The following is an 11,853-nucleotide window of genomic DNA, read 5'->3' as shown; positions in this document are numbered from 1 at the left end:
GATCATTTACTGTAACTCTTTCTGTAAGTTTATTATATGGAAATGGATATTTGTTGGGTTTTATTTTGTAACTTTGATTGCCAGTTTCCAATACAAATTTTAAGTTATCCCAGAATACTGTACAGTTTATGTGAAATATTTTTGACTACTGCTCTATAGTCTTTACATGGTTGGCTCTATTATGGGATGATAGGAAAACAGGAATTATTAGCAGTTAGAAGCTAATTAATCCTAATAATTGTTGTATTGTAGTGCTTTCAGATCATTTGGGAAAGAAGGTCAAGTTCATTTTTTTCTTTATATATAGATATGTGAGTGCAGGTGTGGCAGGTTGAGCATGTGGGTGTCTGAGGTGTGGGGAGTTGTGTGTGAGGGTATGTGGAGGGGTGGGTGTGTAGGGTGTGGCAGCACTGGGAGTGGGAGTTCTGCCATGTGGCCACTTGCCGCAATATAGCATGTGTGCAATATAGCATCAACTTGTCAGTTTTTTTTAAATAATCTGAACTATCTTTTATACTTTTTGCCCCTTAGAATATAGAATATTGTAGTAGTGAGGATGATTCTTTAGGGCCCCTCCGCACATTGAGGTAAAGGTGTGATGAAATCTAGTGTGGGATCTAGTGCAGCAGGTATAGTCTCCCAGCTGTGGGGGGGTGTGGGGTGCCCCAACAGCTGGGAGTCCTCAGGCTCCCCCTCAGTGGGAAGTGCCGATCAGCTGATGGGGCTCCCAGCCATGGGGGTCCCTGGCTACACATTCAGTTGATGGCATGGTAAGAAGCAGCTACAAAGTTACCACATAAATTTTTAGGAATAACTTGCCAGCTTATTCCTCTTTTTATCATGCCATTAATTGACTGAACTTGTGGCTGGGTGACCACTTAAGGTGTGATTAACTAGTTAATCAAGCCTTTAGTATGGTATGTGGATTGGGCCTTAGATTCTTTTTCCCTCTTACATTTGCATTTGAAATTTAACTGCAGAGATGGTTTTGTCCTCTCTGATCAGCTGGGAGAAGGTGACGTGTAGGATTCTCAGAGAAGGTATTGAGAGGGGGAATTATACATACAGGTAGCATAAATTCTTACCAGTCCTCTGGTAAGACTGGCTACTACAAGAAGAAATATGGAGAAAAAGGAATGCAAATATATATGCCACCAAATATCCAAATATTCTCCATTTATATGCTATATTTGTTGATAGAGTAGTTTCAGCCAAGATCTTTGAAAAATGATTACCAATTTGTGACTGTACCATTCCCTCTGTCAATAAATTTTTTTCAGCCCAGAATTCTATTGTGCAATTTTTTTGACCTTCTCTCTAAATGGTTTTTTTAGCTCTGTGCTTCAGGAGAATTGCTAGCTGTCCTATTATGTTCTGGAATGGTCAGATAATGAACTGAGGCAAAATGTTGCTTTGACTGAATGAAAATTTAGATTTTTTTCAGTATTCATTATACTATTCTGGAAACCTTTAATCTAAATCTATACAAATAAGTTATATGTTATATAAATAAAAGAGGGAGTCTTTGGTGCTGTGGAGATGGAATTTTAACAATTAGGAGAGATACAGATTAATGTGTCTGTAGACACCTAATATGCTTTGGACATATTGGAATCAAATTTTTAGGTAGAGTAAGTGTTATCACAAAGATATAGTAGATTTTTAAAGATAAAGTGGATGCGAGGTAATTTTTTTTAATAAGGAGCTGTGCAATAATCTAGTTAGATTTATTATTATACTGCATATTGTAGTCTATTTATTTTCCCTTTGAAATTTTAGAGAAATCCCATCCTTAATTCTGTTTTTAGTTAGTGTCTTTATTTTAAAGTCTCTATATGTTTTTTGTCTTTAACAGATTGTATTAATTAAACTGGAATTTGGATTCTGGGTTTGATGGCAAAATGTAGAGAGAATTATAGAATTCCAAGTTCCAATCATGCCTGTGAATGTAAAAAGGCCATTTTTCTGCAAATTTTACTGTTTAGATTCTTTAGTTTTTTTCACGAGTAGACAACATGATTGTACAAAATGTGCCATATACTTGTTTGGTTTTTTTTTTTTTTTTTTTAAAAGATGCCTTAATCCCCAGGAGGAAGAGGGGTTTTTTTGCTCTCAGTATAAGGTAGGCAGATGCTTAACCAGAAAACACTATTTCTTTCAGTTGCTTTTGAAGTTCTGTGGCCATATAATGTCTCTTCTCATCCCATTTCCCTACAAAGTACCATGTCGGCATTTTAAGAAAATAAAATAATGTGAAGTTTAACTTGGAATGGAATTTTCTACAGGCAATAGCACAGTTCTTAGTACAATCTGTTCTTAATTTTACTGTGCGTCTGATTACCATGCTGATAATATAACCAGCTGTAGTCAGGAAATAGTGAAATACAGCATAAGTGGAATTCAGTTTCACAGAAGTTCAGTTTCTCTCTTTTCCCCATCTCTCTCCTTCCCCCTCCTTTCCCAGTTAAAACAGAATAGGCATTGTAAACATTTTTAATGAGAGCCACCTTTAAAGTTTTTCAGTGTAAGTGTGTTGCTGTAGTTCTTATACTAGGGGAGATTATTGATGTTTTATCTGTTTAGGGCCATTAAACATTTACTTGATTTATGTGGTGTTGAAGGCACAGTGATGTCTACAGGGCTAATAAAACTGCCCTCTTCAACTCGCGCTCTCATATCTCTGCTATGTCTTTTTGACCAGAAGTAGCAGTTGACTACTGCAGTTGAATCAAATAACTTAGTGGAACAATGATGAGATATGTTGCCTTTTTCCATCACATTACTTGTTCAGATAAAGCATGCACTGATAATTTGATGGCTGGAAGTAGTTGCCATCAACAGGGCCAGCCTTATGGGTGGGAAACGTAGTTGACTGCTCTGGGCACCATGGTCATGGATACACCACATGTGCACTCACACACATACGAGCAGCCTGCGCTCCCAGCAGTGCTGTCCTCCCCACCCTGCGGCACCCTGGGCAATCCCTGCCACAGGTAAGAGGAATAGTGCCCAGTCTAGCCCACCCCCTGCCTCTAGCTGCTGCTCAGGCAGAGCTGGGCTGGGCACTTGTGGGCAGGGTGGTACCTGCTCCAGTCCCCCTACCTTGTTCCCTCACAGCAACAGCAGTGCCTGCCTGCCTGCCTGCCTGGTGCACCGTGCTGCTCTGCCTCTCTGCCAGACTACACCCCCCACCCCTGCCCACTTTTCTCTGCCTCTGCTTGCAGCAGCACTGCTGACTTAGGGTACCAAAATACAAGGTTGCCCAGGGCACCATGGCTGTTGAGACCCAACTACCAGTTTTACTCTTATGTGAAGTTCACAAATATTGGTAGTGTAGCATGCTGGGAGGACATTGCGGGAAATCTTCCCTAATGTGAGTAATGCACAGTAGTTAAAGATAAGTTATCACTCTCCGGTACTGTCAGGTTAGTCAGTACCTTTCATAAGTAATAATTGTGAATCATTCTCCCCCCCATATCTCCCACCTCTTTCCAAAACCAAAACCTTTTAATTCTTAAAGAAGATCATACTAAACAATTCTAATATAATAAAGGGCTTAGTCCATCTGTCTCTCTGTCCATAATGCTCTTGGAGCACTCTGATTGGTTACTGAAACAACCAATCAGAGTGTTCCAAGAGGATTTCAGACAGGAGGTGGCACGGCGGAGTGCCACCATGATGGTGGGGCGGGGGACCTGGCCCCTGGCCCTGCTCCTCGGAGGCAGCTGTGTGGGATACTGGCAGGAGAAGATAGCGGGGCAAGCTTTCTCCCCCACCCTGCTCCTAGGAGGCAGCAGTGGGACCGGGGGTGGGGAGGGGGAATTATGGTTAGGGTTAGCAAGCTTCCCCCCCTCCATCTCTGCACCCCCCCCCCAATCAATCTTGATGGGCAATTTGCTAGTTCAGGGGTTTTCAACCTTTTTGGATCAGTGTACCCCCGGTGGCTGGATGCAGGGGTGGAGGGAAGGGTGGCCCACGGCCAGACGCAGAGCAGCATAGCAGCGTGGGATGGTGCATGGTTATGCTCTGTCCCTGCCCATCCACATGTACCTCCTAGGGCCTTCTCAAGTACCCCCGGGGATACACATATCCCCAGTTGACCCCTGCGCTAGTTGTTTTATATTAGCCATGGGATAGAGCATTGCTTGCTCTCTCTACTTTCTCTTCTTTTTGAACCCTTTTAACCCTTTCCTTCCCCAACTCCTGCTCTCTCAAGCTCCTAGAGCTGCCAGAGGTAGGAAGGTTGTCTAGCTGGGTCTTAAAAACCTTTAAGGATGGAGAGTCCACACCTCTCTGGGTAACCTGTTTCAGTGCCTGACTACCCTCCTAGTGAGAGAGTTGTTCCTAATATCTAACCTAAACTTCCCTTGCTGTAACTTGAGACCATTGCTCCTTTTCTGTCATCTGCCACCACTGAGAACAGTCTACCTCCATTCTCTTTGGAACCACCCTTCAGGTAGATGAAGGCTGTTATTAAATCCCTTTTCAGTCTTCTGTTCTCCAGACTAAATAAGCCCAGTTTCCTCAGCCTCTCCTCAGAAGTCATGTGCCCCAGCTCCCTAACCATTTTCATTGCCCTCTGCTGGAATCTCTCTAACTTGTCCACATCCTTTCTGTAGTGGACACAGTACTCCAGATGTGGCCTCACCGGTGCCAAAGAGAAGGAAATAATCCCTTCCCTCGATCTGCTGGCAGTGGTCCTACTAATGCAGCCCAGTATGCCGTTAGCCTTCTTTACAACAAGGGCACACTGGCTGTTATTCAGCTTATTGTCCACTGTAATGCTCAGGTCCTTTTCTGCAGAGCTGCTACTTAGTCATTCAGTCCCCAGCCTGTGCAGGTACATGGGATTGTTTCATCCTAAGTGCAGGACTTTGCACTTATCTGTATTGAACCTCAGGAGATTTCTTTTGATCCAGTTCTCCAATTTGTTTACATCTCTGTGAATCCTATTACTACTGTGCAGCATATATACAGGTCTGTCCCCCCCGTGTCTTCTCCCAGCCGCTGTCCCAGCTTGATGTCATCTGCAAACTTGCTGAGGGTGCACTCCATTTCATCTTGCAGCTCATGGATGAAGATGTTGAACAAAGCCTGCCCTAGGACCAACCCACTTGGTACTGGCTGCCAACTAGACATCAAGCCATTGATAACTACTCTCTGAACCCAACAGTCCAGTCATTTTTCTAGCCAACTTACAGTCCATTCATCCAGCCTGGACTTTTTTAGCTTGCTGGCAAGTATGTTGTTGGGGATGGTTATCAAAAGCCTTGGTAGAGTCAAGGTATATCGCATCAACTGCTCTCCCCGCATCCACGGAGCCAATTATCTCGTCATGGAAGGCATTTAGGTTGGTCAGGTATGACTTGCCCTTGGTGAATCCATGCTGACTGTTCCTCATCATCTCCTCCTCCAAGTGCTTAGAAGCTTAGAAATGGATTCCTTGAGGACCTGTTCCATGATTTTTCCAGGAACTGTGGTCAGGGTCTGTAGTTCTGCAGATCCTCTGTCCCTTTCTTAAAGATATTTGCACTATTGCAGTCATCTGGGACCTCATCCAACTGTCCTGAGTTTTCAGACAATGGCCAGCAGCTCTGCAGTTCCATCAGCCAACTCCCTCAGCACCCTCAGGTGCAGTGCATCTGGTCCCATAGACTTGTACTTGTCCAGCTTTTCTAAATAGTTCCTAACCAATTCTTTCACTACTGTTAGCTGTTCACCTCCTCCCCAAACTGCTGCCAGGTGCAATAGTCTGGCAGCTGACTTTGCCTGTGAAGACTGAGGTAAAAAAGGCATTGAGTACTTCAGTCTTTTCTGCATCCTCTGTCACTAGGTTGCCTCCTCCATTGAATAAGGGACCCACACTTTCCCTGATCTTTCTCTTATTGCTGATATACTTGTAGAAACTCTCCTTATTACCTTCCACATGCTTTGCTAGCTGCAACTCTGATTGCCCTTTGGCCTTTCTGATTACATTTATACTGCTCCCTAGTCATTTGTTTAAGTCTCCACTTCTTGTAAGCTTCCTTTTTGTGTTTAGCTCACTGAAGAGTTCCCTGTTAAGCCAAGGTGGTGTTCTGTCATGCTTGCTAGTCTTCCTGCTCATGAGGATGGTTTGTTCCTGTGCCCTTGGTAAGATTTCTTTAAAGTAAAACCAGCTTTCCTGGACTCCTTTCCTCTTTAGATTGGCCTCCCAGGAGATACTAACCACCAGTTCCCTGTGTAAGTCAAAGTCTGTTTTTCTGAAATCCAGGGTCTTTCTCGCCTCATGGTCTTGAACTCAGTCGTCTTATGGTTGCTGTTGCCCAAGCTTCCATCCACTTCTGCATTTCCCACCAATTAATATCAAATGCCGGTTCTGAAGACTGGCAACATGGTAAACAATGTGGCCACCTTGCTAAGAAATGTCATTACTAGTGAGGAAGCTCAGTAGAAGACACTGCTAATGGTCCTGTTTTAAGAAGTTAAAACAACCATTCTTAATAAATTATTATAATTTTAATTTTAGTATTTAAACACTTAAATTAACTGTGTGACACTACAGCAAATCTGAAAATTATAAATCCAGAAGAGACAGATCATCCCCGTGTTTGGTAACTGGATTTAATTCTGCATCAATTCTAAGTCTGTGTTAAAGTTGGAAGTGACTGAAATTATTTACTTGCAGGTTACAGTCTGGCCTCTGTGGCCTGACTTGCAATTATGCTCTGTCCTTAGTAAGATTTTGTGCTGTACAAATACTAGACTAGTAGTATCAAGAAATAGTTTTGGAGCTTGATACGCATAAAAGCTAGCAGCTCATGATTTTCTGAGCATCAGTAAAATGGCCTATGCCAGTGGAATAGTTCTCCCAAGTCTAGAAATGGATTCTTCATGTCAGATATATTGTAAATGTATTTTTGTCTATGGATAGACAGAAAACTTTGGTCTGCAGTGCTGTCAGTGTAAAACTTTTTAAAATAAATGCTACCTTCACTTCAAAATGTAAAAAGCAGAAGAAAACCATAGCACTTTTAATCATGTCTGAACATGTCCATAACTCTTTGAACTCTATTAGGCAAGCAGTGGTTAAAGGCTCCCTTCCACATCCTTTTGCCTTGACGTTGTTTGGAGACATGCTGTACTGGACTGACTGGAATACACATTCTATCCTGGCCTGCAACAAGTACTCTGGGGAGCACCTCCACGAAGTACATTCAAACATCTTTTCGCCAATGGACATCCACGCTTTTAACCAGCAGAGGCAACCAAATGGTAAGCTGCCTTCCCTTGTTTTCTGACTGCAGCGTGGAATTGATTTGTAGAAGTCTTTAATACATCTTTCTGCCTAGTAGTGGCAGGAAAGTTAAGGGAGCTGAGTGATGCAGTGATTTCCAAAGCAGAAAATTGAGGGGAAGATCCAAAGGGGCACAGAGTATTCTTTACTTTTTTCTTTAACATCCATTAAATGTCTTCCCTTCCTCTTCCACCTCCTCCTCCTCCTCTGATCATTATACTGATACCATGTTGTATTATTCCTCTTTCCCTCCCTACCTTTGTTTGCTGGTACTTTAAGCAATGAGGTATTTGTAATTTTTTTTTCCTTTTGAGCATTACGTACAAAAGGCCACGTTCTTGAATGGAAATCAGTTACTCTGCCTGGTGGTGTCAGATAACAGTAGCTGTATGAAATAACCACCCTCCTAAACCTTTGGTGAATTTCTTGTGCTTCCATTGTGTGTCTGTATACCTGGTCCTTCTCACTTTGCTGCTCAGAAGTATTTGAAACACACAAAAGCAAAGATGAAGCAAGAGTACCACTTAAAGCTAAATGCTGTTTCTCAGAGAAGGGAAGCCTGTATGTGTCCATGCAGTTTGCTGCAGTAATTACATACTCAACACTTGGAACTAATTTTTGCTTATTCTGTGTTTATCACTTCCTCCTTTATCCACTTTGCTGTCAATGACTCTTGCAACTTAGCAGCCTTATACGTCTTGACACATGAGGTGAGGTCATTAGTTATCAAAAGCATTAATCTGTGTGATTTATATTTAACAGCAACAAACCCATGTGGAACTAATAATGGTGGCTGCTCCCACTTATGTTTGATGTCTCCTACCAAATCCTCTTATCAGTGTGCATGTCCCACTGGTGTGCAGCTCCTGGAGAATGGAAAGACCTGCAAAGATGGTAGGCTTTGTTTTTTAAAAGATTATTTTAGAATGAACTCAATACAATTCAGAACAGAAAAGTGTCAGGTTCATTAGATAGTGCATGGTGGGGGGGAGGCAGGGAATGAGAGGTTTGAAACAGTATACCGGAATGATTTTTCTTTTGCACATATAGGTTGGAAGTGTTGTGCTCTCTAAAGATTTGCTTATGCCTGGAAAACTTCTAATTGTTTTTATTAAAGGGCTCTTCTGTTTAACGGTCCCCTGATTTTCAAAAAAAGAAGCCCTGCTCTCCTGGCTAAGGAATAGATGGTGTCATTTTTGCCCCTTTTGAGTAGTAAGATCCAGCAAATGAAAATAGGAGTGTATTTTAAAGAGTTTCTGTATTCTACCACAGACACTATTTCACTTCCCCGACCCCAGCTTTCGAACTTGGGGGCATACACTGAGGCACCTGAATGAGCTTTGAGGCATTGAAATTAGTATCATTTTCAGAGATGTAGAACAGTCACTGGCCATGGTGACTGGGTTGAGAACTATTAACTGCTCAGCCTTTGAAAATTAGACAGCTTTTAACAATTTCTATATAGACTTGGGCATGTAGTGTCAGACTGTCAAGTTTGGAAAGTCCACATCTTTGCAGTGCTCTGTTGAAATTGCTATCTGTGATGATGGTCATGTCAGACAGCTGCAAAATAATATTGGGAGGTAATTAATTCTTGTAAAACAACCTGTTTAATGCTGACTGCCTCTACTGGAAAAGGTAGAGGAAAAATGAGGAAATGACACAGCTAGAATTATTTTTCAATAGAAATCATTTGAAAAATGTTAATAATTAAAGTACTATTATGAATATTTTTTGTATTTAATTTAAAATAATTTTCTACCATATTGGATACTTTTCAGCGTTTTTTGTCTTCACTCTGTTCCGTTGCTTTCTCTGATTGCTTGAACACAGCAAGGGATTTCTGTGAAAACCTTATTAAAATAAATTGCTTCTTGTACATAGAAAGGCAAAACAGCGGTTCTAAATTAGCCTAATAGAACTGTAAAAGATTACCAACACATGCAGAAACTGTACTTCTCTCAGCCTTGCTAGGAGAATGGACAAATGATATTTTTATGGGTTTCACATAGCTGTAACCCTTCACTTGGGACAGTTGTAGAAGACGCAATAAGTTTCTTTATGGAATCAGATAGTTGAAAAAATAGGGGCCTCATCCCAAAGGCAGACACATGTCACTACCCAAAACAAAGCTATGTGTAAGACATGTGGGCAGAGGAAATTCACAGGTTACAGTTTTATGACAGCTTGTTGTCTATGAAAGAAAAGTAGAGGCTGAAAACCTAAGGACACGGTCAGAGTAGGCATTGGGGATGTGATTCTTAGAAAAGCTAGCAAAGGTTATTCATTGGAAAGGAAGTTGGAGCTTTGAGCAAGATTCTGTCTCCTGCTGATTTGATTTCTTGCTGTGTTCAGGGAAACACAACTTTGTACGTAAACGGGTTTGCATCAAAGAAATGCTTCACTCTGTTCTCAGTGAAGTGCCAGGCACTGTACAGGGAATATGCTGTAAAGATGCTTGCATGACATGTGCCATTATGTTTCACAGTTTACGTTGCCACTACATCACCTCAGGTACTTCTACAAAATGAAATGGAAAACAACAATTAAAAATCCATTTATTTAGCCAGTACATACTGCATAATGCCACTAATCAACACTAGAGCAGCAGTTGAAATGTACCCAACAAAAATATTTCTCAAAATTTGTTTTTCATCCTATGAAGGTCTTGCTCTTCCTAGCTGTGATAGATCCACCTTGTGTCTGATGATCCGCTCAGAAATGGTTTCAGGAAGAAGAATTCCAGAGGGAGTCCTGAAAATCATCTCTGGATATGATCCAGCTCTGAGACATGATTTGTCTAGAGATTATAAAACAATAAAGTATCTTTAAGAATTGTGTGACCTGTTTCTGAGGGGTTGCTGTAGGTGAAAAAGATACTGAAAAAGAACTGACCCCTTTAGGGCTATCTCTGTGTTACAGTATTTTTCTTTGGTCAGTAGCAATATGCCAAAATGATGAGCTCTCAAAGACCATTGCAGTTAAACAGAGCAGGTCAGCAAAGTTCCCCTCAAATAGCTTTGAGAAGCAAAAACAGATTTACTTCCTTTCTTTGGCTTCTTAGTGACATTGGTTAAGTAAATTGATATTCTCCTTTTCAGTTTGTATTTGGCCTGCTAAATATGGCTGCCCTGGAGGAACAAAAGGTAATGGAATAGATGAAAAATGAGTGGAGAATTTAATCCTGAGATCCATTCAGTTAATGCCAGTTGTGCTAAAAGAGAACTAAAACACTGAATAGTTTAAAGTTTCAGAAGTGTAACATAATCTGACTTTTTGCCAGAGAAAAGATGAGTGGTGAAAGGAGGCAAGAAGAGAGTGCTGTTTTCTTTTCAAGAGTTTTGTCTTCTAGTTGTGATCTGAACAAGAGCACGCTTGCTCCAAAACTAAATACGTGCATTTCTAACTGATAGGAATTCCTCTGCAGAGAAAAGAACTTTATTTTCCCAGTATGCTAGATGAGAGTGGGAAGGATTTGGAGGATGAATTTTGTGTGCATGTTTGTGGTGTTCTTCAGTGGTTTGGCATTGACAAATGAGCCTTGCAGCCAGAGGTGAGGCTGGCTGACCCCCATCGAGCCATTTCCATGACAACCTAGCATTTTTTAATAATCTCAGTTTATTGCAAAGTATTCTTTTTCCTACAGTTGTTTTTTCTTTTCTTTTTTCTCTTTTTTTAATTGCACCTTAGAGGAACTTTCCATTCCTTGTGACTGTTCAGAACAATAACTTTTCTTTTGTTTGTTTTGGGCAGTTTTCACTGTAGTATTTCAGGAAAGGGTGACGAATGAGCTTGGCACCAAATGAGTTATTCTCCTTGTGACTGATAATATTGGCTGGGCAGTCACCTTTAATTCCTACTCCTGCTACAATAGAAAATAGTTATCTAACGGGAACTTGGGCTTGTATCCAATGCTAACACTCCACCAGTGTCTGGGTAGAAGTTCAAAAATCCCCATTGTTCAAAGAGAAGAGAAGGGGAATAACTAATTTCTGGCCAATCATTACTTCATCAGTAATGTCCAAGGCTGACAGAACTATATTTGAGGATGTAGCTTCTGCTGCCACTTATGTATTGACCATAACCGTAGCTTGCTATTCTGTAAGATGCTTTGGGATTTTTTTTCCCCCTCCATAATAGGACAGGCACCAGATGAACCCAATTCTGTTGTTTTGTCCAACTATATAGTGTATTTTATACGACTGCTTGAGGTATGTGGGAAGTATACTTGAGATGAACTACCACATTTAGCTGAATCCAGGATGACTTCAAATTTAAGATGCCCCTGCCCAAAATTAGGTTCTGTATATGAAAAAATTATAAATTTGTTAGATATTTCCATGCATTAGAATGAAAATATACAATAGATAATTAGAATCTAATTATCAGAGGGTCATCTTAAATTTGCTCCCCCACTGCTATAGTAGGGAAAGCAATGGCAGGGTGGGCATGTGGTTTGGAGGGTGCAGGTGGCCCCCTTTGCTACCCCACAAGGCCCCATTGCAACTTGAGATGAACTACTGCATTTACCTGAATTCAAGATGACTTTGAATTTAAGATTCCCCCCTCCCCCCCCC

General features: G+C 41.2%; 1 protein-coding gene across 1 annotated transcript in view; it reads left to right on the top strand.

The window, feature by feature from the left end:
• The window catches only part of LRP6 (LDL receptor related protein 6), a 260,426-nt gene that overhangs the window by 147,859 nt on the left and 100,714 nt on the right, over positions 1–11,853 (top strand). The window contains exons 4-5 of the mRNA XM_019515963.1: positions 7,058–7,254; positions 8,039–8,170. Coding sequence (XP_019371508.1) covers positions 7,058–7,254; positions 8,039–8,170 — 329 coding nt within the window. The remainder of the gene's footprint in view (positions 1–7,057; positions 7,255–8,038; positions 8,171–11,853) is intronic.

This window comes from Gavialis gangeticus, unplaced genomic scaffold (genome assembly GCF_001723915.1).
Source record: "Gavialis gangeticus isolate Ggan-Ray unplaced genomic scaffold, GavGan_comp1, whole genome shotgun sequence".
Lineage (NCBI taxonomy): Eukaryota > Metazoa > Chordata > Crocodylia > Gavialidae > Gavialis > Gavialis gangeticus.
This window is presented reverse-complemented; position numbering and strand designations above follow the sequence as displayed.